Source organism: Papilio xuthus, unplaced genomic scaffold (genome assembly GCF_000836235.2).
Source record: "Papilio xuthus unplaced genomic scaffold, Pxut_1.1 DF828952.1, whole genome shotgun sequence".
NCBI classification, from domain to species: Eukaryota; Metazoa; Arthropoda; class Insecta; order Lepidoptera; family Papilionidae; genus Papilio; species Papilio xuthus.
The window spans coordinates 2,874,164-2,887,905 of NW_013529697.1; the positions used below are offsets into that span (position 1 = coordinate 2,874,164).

General features: G+C 30.9%; 1 protein-coding gene across 3 annotated transcripts; it reads left to right on the top strand.

Annotated features, from left to right (window-relative positions):
* The first annotated feature begins 6 nt into the window (after window positions 1-6).
* LOC106125878 (stearoyl-CoA desaturase 5) lies at window positions 7-11,020 on the top strand. Of its 3 annotated transcripts, none has more exons than XM_013323289.1 (7): window positions 7-149; window positions 5,197-5,513; window positions 6,705-6,835; window positions 7,733-7,944; window positions 8,167-8,352; window positions 8,784-8,953; window positions 10,367-11,020. In XM_013323289.1, exons 1-7 carry the CDS (start codon window positions 127-129, stop codon window positions 10,465-10,467), a joined length of 1,140 nt encoding a protein of 379 aa, XP_013178743.1. In that variant the 5' UTR covers window positions 7-126; the 3' UTR covers window positions 10,468-11,020. The 3 variants fall into 3 exon arrangements, with proteins under 3 accessions (XP_013178743.1, XP_013178751.1, XP_013178759.1); XM_013323297.1 differs by having other exon boundaries at window positions 8-215; window positions 10,367-11,018; XM_013323305.1 differs by lacking the exon at window positions 7-149 and adding an exon at window positions 272-368 and having other exon boundaries at window positions 10,367-11,019.
* Window positions 11,021-13,742: the final 2,722 nt, after the last annotated feature.

Sequence of the window (13,742 nt, forward strand, 5' to 3'; positions counted from 1 at the left end):
ACTTGGCCAGTTAGGCCACCAGTCCACCATAGACCGTCGCGCGCGTCGCTGGTATTGAACGCGCGTCTCGCGCCCACTATTCGTTCCGATGTGTCAATAATCGATCCCGAAGTGTTCCGTGACTGCATGAGTGGTTCCCTCAGTAAACAGTTGCGTAAACTTGTTGCGTAGGAGGTTTTCGCGCCTCGATGTCCCTGAATTTTGTTTGTAAAAGCGTAAGAAAAGTGTTACTATTTTGTCAATCTGTGCAATACTAATCATTTAGTTTATATGACCACGTTTAATGTATTTCAATAATTTTGATATTTATAGTTAAGTAAGTTTTCCTATCGTTATATCACAAGGAATTTATTGAATCAGGATTAATGGTGACTATATCCCATAATAAGTATTTACTTAACCTAACTCATATTTTCATGGCATGGTAACGTACGCACGAGTGTTATATATCTTTCATTGCGTTAATTCAAATATTTAATTAACATTGCGTTAATCCAAAGATTTCAGTTGTAAAAATAATACCTTCAATTTTCACTACGATTCAAAACGTAAAGCAAAGTTAAAAATAGTTTTGAATATTGTATCTAAATGACCTCTAAAATAAATTATTCCATTGCAACGATAAATATATTTAAATGTAAATTTGCCTCAAAATATTCGTATATTCGATTCCTTACATTGTAAATGTCAAGATATGTGCATTAAGAAGGTTATAAATTTGAATAAACCAGGATATTTATAAATCTTGTCATGATTAATATTCCTCCTTATCTCTATTTACTTTCAACGATCATTTGATAACGTACTTTATTAAAAAACATACTATTATAAAACTAAAATATGTCAAACCTACATATAACAATAGGCAATAAAATCATTATAAAATTCAATACCGTATCACCTTTGTTTTAAATCAATCAAAATGAATTGATGCAAATACATTGTATTACTATTTGAAAATCATAAAATCTGATATAAACAGAGACATCTTTTACTTTAGTCCTTGAACACAATGACACAGTCATAACAATGACATCACCAAATGTAAAGATCAAAATGTGCGCACCTTTATTGTAATTTATATAATGAAACGAATATTTTCCTGCTTTAAATGCATGTAAAAAAAAGTATATGTGTACTTTAGGAAAATTCCAACCACATTTATCAGTATTCCACTGGCGATCTGGTCGTATGTTCGAATACAAATAATTAATTTGTAAAATATAGCAAAGATGACCACTACCCAAATATATTTCTTTCCTTATTTAAACTTTCGTGATACTTTATTATAAACTAAATAAACCTTCCGGGGCCTCCTACTGAGGTGATAAATTATATCAGACCCACTTACTTTAAAGCCTAGTTGAAAACCGCATAAAAGCGTGATTTTTCTATCCATCCCGTTCCTTGACAACTCCACTTGCCCTTCCTCTCTTGTTCTTTTCGGAAAAAAGTGGGAACAATCATGCCTGCCATCTCTAAGGTCGTGTATTTTACCTTTCATGTTGGTTTATACAACAAATGTAAAATAAGTCAAAGATACAAAAGGGTTGAATACTGTTATTATTTAGTTAATTGGCCACTCTCGTTATAGACATCCGCGTTATTCAAAGGTTTTCGTCCTCCATGTTTTGAAAAGTAGTGAACAATTATACACATAATCTCCGGGATATTTTATTACTATAGGTGAAGATTTATATTTAACGGTGGCATTCATATTATTTAAACGTTGAAAATTACTTACTTCGTATACATACGATAATTGAAAAAAGAACATGGCGGTGCGAAGCGAAGTAACTTAAATAGTAAGAACGCCGTGGATAATTACCCGTCGTCGTGTTTCGAATAAAATGACATTTGAATTTTGTTTCAACATAAACAAGTACTCGTATGTTTTAAGTATCTGATATATGAAAGGAATTAACATATTCTGCTGTTTAACGGTTAAAGGAGACTACCAATAATATAACAAACAGTAGCATTTCAAACAATTATCCTATCTTTTATAATGATTTGCATTTTGCTGGGAACAATTTTGTAAGTTTATCTGTTATTGAGCCCTCGTGAAGTACTAGCTTTTGCTTGCGACTACGTCGGCGCGATATTAAAGAAAACAAAGTAAAAAGCCTATGTATTCTTCCAGATCCGTTTAGCCTTGCTGATGATATCTTTGAACATACATCTATCCATCTAAACTATCGCATTTGTAATATTATAAGTAAGATAATCGTAATATTGAAATAATTCCTAAGCAAGTGTCGCCGGAACAAAAATAGTGTTACAACATACTCTATTTCTACTATAATTATAAATAAAAACGCATTTTTATACACAATCAAATATTACATGATATTGGAATATAATTTTTAATAAGCGTGTACTATGTCGGTCTTCCAACTTAACATAGTATTATAACAAAATAAACACGTCGCGCACGTGACAGTAAAATTCTATCTTTAACCTTATATTATTTAATCATCATCATACCTTCAAGATCGTGTTTTGTTTTTTATTCATAATGTTTACAAGTATTTCTAGAGTTTTGAATCATGTATAACTCACCACTACCTTTTTATCAAGTTCGGAGAACTATATATACTGAAATTTGATAGAGATAAATAATGTCGAAAGCCAGGTGTTATATAGCGATAAGAAAATCTACATTTCCGTAGTTTACAAAATAACATTAATATGAAGTTCGCTAAGTTAGCTTCGACGAACTGAAGGGTTTCGTAAAAAGTCGCAACCTTTATTGAAATACCACATAGTATTTTCTAGTAGTGTAGTAGTGGCTTCTTAATAAAATCGGATTATGAAGTTGTTGAAAAAAAAATAAAGTGATCTTGCATCCAATTATACACGTTATTGAAATATTAATTTTTACATATGTAATTTTTAAACAATGAATTACAAATCGGTGCACTGGGCATCGGTGGCACTGGGGTAAAGCACTTGACTTGCAATATGCAGGTCCTGGGTTTGAATCCCGCCATGTATCAATGTGTTTTTCGATTTCCGATTTACATATGCACATTTATCCGAGGTTCTTACGGTGAAGGAAAACATCGTGATGCAACCTGCAAATATCTGAGAAGAAATTCAAAGATATGTGTGAAGTCAACCAACCCGCACTTGGTCAGCGTGGTTGACTATGGCCTAGTCACCCCTAACTTAGGGTAGGCTCCAAGCCCCTCGGTGGGTACGTATAGTGAGCTGATGATGATGATGAATTACAAATAAATGATAGTTTAGTGGTTTTTCGTGGTATATACATGAGATAGCTTTTTTCCTTATTTATTATATACGTACTAATATAAGTCACGCACACTCATCGACTATATTTTATATGACGATTATAATTATGACTATATAGGCGACAGTTAACTGGCACGTTTGTAATATTTACATAAGATAGTATTTGTCGGAGATAGATAGTAATAATCTGAACACCTGGCCATTATCGGTTGTTTGTCGAATTTAGTTTAGTCAATGCAAACGACTTTATCGTTACAAATTCCATACCTTTTTGCCGTGGATTTCCTATACTAAAATTCCTGCACAATTCATATGGTCGTTTAAGTCATTCTCTTTAAGAAGACAGAGATGACAAAAACATTTCAAAGCTATTCCACATCCGTCGCCAAAGTCCTAAGGCCATTAGATTACTTTAGTATTACTACAGATTGACTAAAGAATAAATAATAATTACAGCTTCTAATTTAATTATAATTCACATACTCGTTTTGGGAAGGTATAGTAAAACATGCAAGTCACCTTGTGCAAACTTTAAATATATCTATGATTCAAATGATGATTTCACACATACGGTTGACCTATTTATGGTTTAACTACTTACATTTTAGTAGAAATTTAAAGCGACCTTGTAATCTTGAGACTAGAGACCTGAATCTGTCTACTTTGAGAGATAAAACTTGTGTAATTTTTTGATGACATCATAACAGTTAAGTCCTGGATTCGAATCCAAAACAAATAGCTTCAGTAAAGTTCGACTATAAATATGTGTTATAGTTATTTTCTTATCCAACAACCGTAAAGAGGCCACGAATAAAGAAATATATTTGGAATGTGATGCGACAAAGGTGTGCGACCAAGCGTGGATAGACAAGGCCTGTCTGTTGCTCCAAACGCAGACGAAACACTGCAACTTAAAACAACTTGTAATGTAACGGTATTTAAGTCACGTTCCTCCGATTTGTCATAAAAAGCGGTTACTATGAAATATAAATTTTGATGTAATACAAACATTACTAATGTAAAAATGTAGTAAACTTATAGACTAAGTTAATTATAAAAGTATTTAATTATAATTCATTAGAAAGGCTACCTTTTAAAGTAAAATTCTTTCGAGTAAAGAATATTATTCGTAACAAAATAACGTCTTAAATCGATATGTATGTCGAAAGTTAATGAGTCCTTTTCTTAGGAATCAAGATACTTAAAATTTTGCAAGGAAGTCCATCATTCACCACGATGTAAAGATTCAGCTCGATAAGAAATATACACGATAATAAAAAAACCTACAATTTCCCGTTTCAATTCAGTTGTAAAGGTCGCCTTTGCGTGTGGCGTGTTATTATTTCGATTCATTAATAATTCTGACAAGAAATAGGTGCATCGATTCGGAGGTGACATTAACTCTAGCGAGCGAGCATGCGAGGTCATTGCCATGTCGAAGTTATAAAGAATTCAGTGACACTACATACTGACCATAACACACCACTGAGTCTTTTCTAACAAACTGATCTAATGAATTCAGGACAGACTATAACAGAACGAAAACCACATTTAAATTGAAGTGAAAATTATCACCATTAAAGTTAGCACACAATACAAAGATATTGTTCTATAATATATGACAGACATGCTAATAGTTAAGCCAATAGAATAGTGTTCGCAATTTTAGATCTCACTAATTAATATTTTGAAAGAATAAGATACTAGTACTCTATTGACAAGAATAATCGTAGAAACCTTTTAAAGCATAACCAACATATACTTATGGTAAAAATTTTAATAGCAATAACACATGCTAATTATATCTTAGTGGTAAGGTACTCAATAAATATATAATAATAAAAAAGGCGGCAATTGACAAGCCCGTACAAGCGTATTCCTTATATCTTGAGCAACAAATATATATGTTTCATTAATGTTTTGAATTGCTGCATTAAATAGAATGGCGCCGGCGCAGCAAAACGTTGTCGATGTGTGTGAGACGGGTGAAGCTCAATTGAAAATGAGACTTTTAGACAATGGCTTTAAAGACTCAAGTAGTGTGAAAGTGATTGAAAACAATAATGTGATATTCAAAGATGCTAGTGAAAAAATGAACAGTGATAAAGACTTCGACATAAGCGTTTATGAATCTATGGAATTTAGGCCGCGAATAAGATGGCCTGATTTATTAGTGCAGCTGTCTTTACATTTAGTTTCCATATATGGTTTATTTCTTATGGTGACGAACAACATTAGATTCTACACGACAATATTTGGTAAGTCTAAGAAATACATATTTTTATATTGTGTCTTATTTATCAACTTCTTCTTCTTCGTATTCTTCATTACTGAAGGTCGTGCTTGTCCTGGTACGCTTCAACGGCCGTGTCGACCAGCTGCCTCCACGCCGTCCTGTCTTCGGCTTGTCTCAGGGCAGTCGTGATATTATGATATTACGATATTTGGATTACTCAAAAAAATTGTATCTTTTAGTTTTTTTAATCTTATTTAATTTTAAGATATTGTTATTTAACATTTTAAATGGAACAGAACACGCAGTGTTTACACTGTATATGTTTTATCTGTGTTTTCATTCCGTTCATCGGTTAGGTTAAGGGAAACAAATATATACATACAGGAAGCTTTACTAAAGACAGAATTCATCAAAAAGGTTAAGGTTAGACATGAAGGTTTATACAACCTTGTGCGCCGTCCCCATGTGCGTATGATAAGTCCAGTCAGATGATGATGAGACTTCACCAAAATATGTATTTAAAGGGCTTATAATTTCAATCGACTGAGCATCTGAACAAGAAACGAAGAGAAAAAATTATCAGAATACTTAAGTTTTTTTTTGTTATATTTAATTCTGAACATAATGCAAATGCGAAATTAACATAATATTTTAAGGATGCTCTTGGGGCAATTTATTCACATGCATTTTAATATTGATTACGATCAGATCAGATATTATTCAAACTGGATATCATAATTAAATTACATTTTTATCCTCATTCATTGGTAAAGTGGAATATTTTTGTTCGTATTTCTTTTTAATTTCAAAAGTACATATTTCATAAGCGGTTTTTTATCGTGATTATATCAAAAATTGTATTGTTTTCCAATAATAATAATATATAATATGATATATGTTTTGTATATATATTTTTTTTTTATATGAAATGTATTATATTAGAAATGTGATAAATAAATGTATATATATATAATATATATATAAATATAATAATATGGGCACATATGAAATATCACCTTGTTTTATTATTATGACTATGAACGAGTAATTGAATGGGTTGTATAAAAGGGAACATAATTAAGACGGGAATAACAAATGCTAGATCAATGTGGAAGACAAAAACGTGGTGTTTTCAGCCTGTCCATTGGCCACGTTGCGCAACAAAACAAAAATAAAATGACGTAAGACTAATTAAATCTTTGGTTTGTTTCAGTATTTGCGACGATATTCATGTCTGGCTTGGGCATAACAGCGGGAGTGCACAGACTGTGGTCACACCGAGCGTACAAAGCGACGACTCCGCTGCGAATCATTCTCGCCTTACTCTTTACTATTACCGGACAGGTATGCCTTAAACCTAATTATAATAGTACTATTTATTTCATCACACACTGGTACGCTTATGGGTCGGTCTAAGTTTCGTTAAATAGTAGTTGCGCTACGTTTTGGAATTTTCCGTTTGAATAAATCGTGTTTCCTAACATCTTTTTGGTAATCATTACATAATACTTGTTTAAAATTCAAGATGCATAATACGTTACATAACACCCTATCTTACTTTAGAACAAATATTAAATTAGTTGGACAAGGTTGTAGCTTCAAACTTTCCACGAGTGGGAAGGTGCAACTATTTCGGTATATATCGTTTATTGCTTTCAATAAAGCAACTCGTCTCATGCGTAAGACAATGTCAATTGTTTCTATTAACCCTTGTTATGAAAAGACATTGACGAGACGTACATTTGCAAGTAAATAACATAACTTTTTATACATATATTATTATAAGTTTTTCGTAATTATATTATAAGTAAAGTGAATATTCACCACAATATTCTGATATTTAATATATATTACTACCACGCATTTTATTGTTTGAAATAATATATTACTACATTTTTTAAACTTGCAAAAAGTTGCGTTTTCTAATAATTCTACTTCTTCTTATAAAGTAACAATGTATTTTATTCATCAAAGTTATTTCGTCTTCGTTTTCCCGTGAGTTTCCACAATAGTAAATCTTATACAAAAACATTTTGTCATCGAAAACATTCTACTAAATAAAGCTAACATTTTGGTACTAGTGTTTTTCAAATTAGTCAACGGAATATCACCAAGCAATTGGTAGTGCAAGGCAGACGGCACTAGGCTCTCTTGTGTCAGATTCCAAGGCCAACTTTGGGTCTTGCCATTGCAGCAATTATCGGCAGCTCACTACAGTAATCCAGTAAACTTTCATTCCAGCGCGACATTTACACGTGGGCGCTTGACCACCGCGTTCATCACAAGTATTCAGAGTCGGTAGCAGACCCGCACGACGTCAGGCGAGGCTTTTGGTTCGCGCATGTTGGCTGGTTGGTGCTGACCCCGCACCCCGCTGTCGAGAATAGAAGGGCGGCTCTCCGGCTTACCTCGCTGGACCTCATCGCCGATCCAGTAGTGAGGATCCAAAAAAAGTTTGTCATTCTTCTATGAGACATGTCAATTTATTTCCATCGATTCTGATTCTGTTAAAAACATTATTATTAATCGGCTTTATCTAACTTCATCTAGTTATTGCCTTTATATTAAGGTCAAGTCCCTGATGACCATACAAAATTATATGTATAACGTTACGTTAAACTTATCCATTATTATTATTAAAGTAAGAACTCAAAATATATTTTTTATGATTTCAGGTACTTTATCCCACTCTTCGCTCTACTAAACATAGCGTTACCAGTATGGATTCCTGTGTATTACTGGGATGAAACTCTTATGAACAGCTTTGTATTGAGTTTCGTCACCAGATTTACAATTACTTTGAACATAGCGTTCAGCGTAAACAGCTTCGCACATCTCTGGGGAAATAAACCTTATGATAAGTAAGTCATTTTCTTATAACTAAGACTTAAAGAAATAAAAATTGAAGGTTTAGTCAGGTAAAAAAAAAACTTTACGCTTGCAATATTACGTAAATGTTACATATATCACTATTTTCCTTAAGTAAACTAATTGTGAATTCTTATAAAGGAAATAAAGATTTCTTAAAACATAAAAAATATTTTAAAAAGTGGTGGCAATTTGAAATGTTAATGATAATTGATCGCTAGGTCTTAACTACTACTAAATTGACTAAACACTAAAATGAACCCTTTTAATTTAAAAGATTTCCAATATCTTTTTTTTAATTCAGTATAATTGTTTTAGTATTATTGGCTAGTAAAATAACCATTAAAATATTAAAAAATATACTTTATTTTAACAAAATGTTTGTATTTTTACCAGAAATAAACAATTGAAACTCTATGTTTAGATTTATAAAGCCGTCAGAAAACCCATTAGTGAGTTTGGCCGCGCTGGGAGAAGGCTGGCATAACTACCACCACGTGTTCCCATGGGACTACCGGACCTCTGAACTGGGTCGCTTCAACGTATCAACAAACTTCATCGATATATTCGCAAAAATCGGATGGGCTTATGACTGTAAGTCACTTGTTTTTTTTTTAGTTTTTAAGTACGACTGAATGAATAGCAAAAAACCCATTATACAAAATGTCTACTTTAGTATAAATTTCCACCGGGTCAGATAAAATTACCCTATAAAAACATTAAAATGAAAATAAAATCATTTCATTTTTAAAGTAAAATATTATATAACAAACCGCTGCAACCTATTAACTATTATTAACTTATTAATGAGCTGGGTGTTTATATATTTACTTTCATATATATTCAAATAGACAGCTCATATTAGTTATACTCATGTAAAAACACCATAACTGACTATGAAAAAAATGTAATATCGTAAATTGAGGGATAGTAAGGACATATAAGAGTATATTGTCTCGCTTAAATGTCTGAAAATAAATATTATAATTATTAAGGAGACCAGATTTAACGTTATAAAAATTCTCGTGTCTCGACGAAATAAAATTAAACATTCCATAATGTAAATGTGTGTACTACATAGGATTAAATAATTTTAAGATATAACTAAACAAAAGCACAATGACGAAGAGATAAAAATGTTCAGTCTTCTTAAACAAAGATAAGAAACACTCGTATGTAGGATAGAATCTTGTAGACATTAAAATGTATGATGTTTTATTTTTTCTTGTGCTTGTAGGAAAATACACATTCACGAGCTGATTTAATTCTCTTTTGCCATTATCTTTTTGGTTTCCGCTGTCTAACATATCTCTGTTTTTTCAAGGAAATTTAGAAAGATGACAATATTATTCTATACGATGTCGATGTTCGTAAATTAAAAAAAAGTACCAAAAAAGTATGGAATGACTGTGTGAAATAGGATATGCGTAAGAAGGGGGTAGACTCGGATATGACGGCTGATAGAGATGTATGGAGGAGTAGTACATACTGTGCCGACCCTCGATAGGGATAAGGGCAGGTTGATGATAATGATGATCTCGATGTTCGTAAATTAAATGAGATATTATTTCATTTGCTTAGACAATTTAGTTATTGTAGCCAAATGCTAGTAAAAATATAACACAATATGTTAATTAAAAAAAAGGGTCTTGACAGACAGACGGACGGACAATGAAGTGATCCTATAAGGGTTCTGTTTATTTCCTATGATGTACGGAACCCTAAAAACATTAAAAAAACTTTCTCACTGAGCCTAAGACAATCGAGGACGGTATACGAATGACATCCCACTCGTCAAAATCAGCTCATTCGTTTAAGCTCCAGGCGGACACAACGTAACTTAAGTAAATACAAGCCCACATACATTAAAACTTACATATGCGCAAAATATAATTCTCTTGAATGGATTTCATTCTTCATTTCATTCATTCTTCATTTCATTCAGATTATACTTTCATTATACATACATATACATATGTATTTAATTTATTTATTTTTAATTTTCAGTAAAAGCTGCCACGCCAGCGATAATCACGAACAGAGCTCTTCGCAGTGGGGATGGTTCTATAGCAGAAGAACAATATGTAGATTCCTTAAAATCACAGTGACCCCGTGAAACAACTAAATTCATTTTTCGAAATATAACAGTAACTTAAGTTTATTTCAAATAAACAGTGTATTGTTGGTAACAAAAGCTAGTTATCGAAAATAAGTCCTTAAGTTTTTGCTAAATACTTAAATCTGAAAAGATTTATATTTATTTAATAGGAATTTGTTTAAAAATTCTGCATAAATTATCAAGGACACTTCTGTATAACATTAAAATATGACTAAAATTTAATACCTATATTTATGTAGATGCTTACAGAAATACAATTCCTAGGAAATGTATATAATTCCTAAACCCGTCTGAAAATCACTGCATTTTCTGAATGGCAATTGGAAATGTAATACATTCAAAATGTTAGTGTAGATACAATAATGCTTTATTTCGAATATGTGGAAAAAGATGGCAACCAAATATCGAATATATTAAAAACAAAATATTGACCCTTACAATAGCAATTAAATTATAATATGTAAATAAAAAATAACTTAAAAAAATTAGAATCTGAAATCGATAATTACAATACTAATTAAATATCCCTTTTAATGAGTTTTACACTAGCTTTTCTAAATTTGTACCTAATAGTGTTGTAATGAAAGCTTTAAAATATATAATTCTTGATAATTTATCATTTTAGACTGTATCGTAACGAAGAACTTGAAATAATATAACACAATAATTTGGTACTATACAACGCCATCTAGTGACAAATCTTGTAAAATAACGTTACTTGATCGTTGATTTGTTAGCTTTAAAACTGCAATTTACTATATAGTATTTTTAAGTTTAAAATAACTGTTGTTAAAGATTGAGGAACATTTTCTGCGTCATTTTAGTTTGCACATATATTAATAGAATATGATGTATAACTTTGTATAATATCGTACATACATCATACATTAAAACTACGTATACCATGCGTGAAATTTGAATAAATTAATATGAAGTTAATATTTGATGAAAATTGAGAATCTAAACCATTCCCAGATCCCCTTGAACACACACAAAAAATTTCATCAAAATCGGTCCAGTCGTTTGAGAGAAGTTCAGTGACATACACACTCACAGAAGAATTATATATATAAAGATGTACTTGCGATTTGTGTTCTTAGTAATAAATATATATTAAACATTTGATTACAATCAAAACCAAAGTACATTTACGCATTGTTGAAAAATAAAATGTTTATGTAGTCATAAGTATTATTAAATCGCTTCCTTTCGTCATTATTATTTACGTTATTTTTTTAGCCCGCGACTTCGTCCGCGTGGAATTAAAGAAGTTAATTAGTAGCCTATGTGTTCTCTCAGACTATGTTCTACGTCTATTCTAAATTACAGCGATTTCTGGATATACATAATAACATCCACCCATTTAAACGTCTTATAATATTATTAAGATCACATTCATCACGACACAATCGTGATGAATGTGAAATTTGACAATGTTAAATTTAATTTGGAGAAAAAATGCATAATATTATTTTTTATGTTTTAGTTAATAAATGTTTGAATCTGAATTATAGTCGTTTTTCGAGCAATGGACGACCCCCAAGTATATTATTATTATTCTACCATGTGAACACAGTCTTCAATTGTTCTTGCCAAGGATACGTGACTAAATTTAAGTTAAATTAACTTAAATTGTTCAAAGTCATCGCTTGTTAGAGTCAATATGATATCCACTTTCCACGCAGAAGCCATTAAGCTGAGTCAAGATTATAAAACAAATATTATCTGCTCTATCATCAAATAAGAGTTTTGTTCTAATTATATCATTTTAAAGTTTTACAGAATTAACTTTACCATTTATAAAGATCTGGTTTTTGATTAAAAATAGCTTTATATATTTCTTCTCATAAACTTTAACTGTGTCAAATTTATCAGTTCCTGCAATTTCCTTCAAAAGGGGTAGAAAGTTTTCGTTTCGCGTATTTATATGGTTTGAATGAAACTCTTAAACTTTTTCACTATTTTAAAACAGTTTTTATACAATATAGGTTAATGTATAGAAATAATTAATTCCATGAATATTGTTTTTCTGTTATAATTTATAAGATATGTTAATTTAAATAAAAATACTGTTTATTTTAAACACATTGTTTTATTTCGTCCATTACTTTCAGTACTCTTATTATTGACTATTGCCTATAACTAAATAAATTTTCGTAATATAAATATAGTATCGAGTCAACCCTTGTGAACGGACCGGTGCATATTTTCCAATGCCCACGAATACTGTACATTGCTAAAATAAAAGACAAAATGTACACCGTTTTATGAAAAAATATGTTATTGGTATAAAAAAGAGTCGTAATTAAATACTTCTCTCAGATTGCTTGAGGGGATATGTTTAAACACAAAGTAATTACTTTATATAGCCAGCTCGTATTGCGAGGTCTAATTACGAGACACAATTTAAATCTAGGTTTTTCGCTTCTTTTTCATGCAATTTATGAATATTCTACGCTATCTATTAATTTTTTACTACACAATGGTCAAAAATGTTTAAATTAAGATTATAAAACATATACAACAACGGAATATAAATGGCATCAATAGACTCGTTATAAGTTAGAAATAATAATAGTAGTATTATATTGTTTGCGCTCTCAAATTATAAGTCAGATACCTCATTCCAAAAGTCAAGCTTTAGTCATTATAAGGGGTCATTGATCTAACAATTTACTAATATCAACATAAGCAACAATTCGCTTAGAAGTTAATCGAATGATGTTACTTACGTTTTGAATTTAGAATTTGTGAATTGAATTTGGTTTTGATTTATTACCTACAAGTGTACTTGAAAAGTAACAAAGCCTGTTACTACTCTGTTGTACGCAAATATACCTATTTTATACTCTGCAAATTACTCCCTCTATAATTAATTAAAAGCATAATTTAATTGAAACGTAATTCGGAAACACAAACCGCAATAGAATCGATATCGGATTTATTTTAATCATCGTAGTATATACAACTACAAAATGAATAACGAAATAGAAAAAAAAATATTCTTTTCGTTTATTATTCGCATTTTCGTAAAGTATTTAACATTATAATATTATTTTATTCTTACTAATTAACTTGAACAATTTACTCCATTCTTAGATGTGTAGAAAATTAGCATATCAGTTTGTATTAAAATGACGTGATTTCATGTTTCGCATCGGTTGATTATTATCTTTAAAACATTATATTAAATGTAGACTTTGTTTCTCAGGGATACGTCGTAACCTGGAATTTTTAAAATTGGTTAAGTTGTTTTTTAGTTAG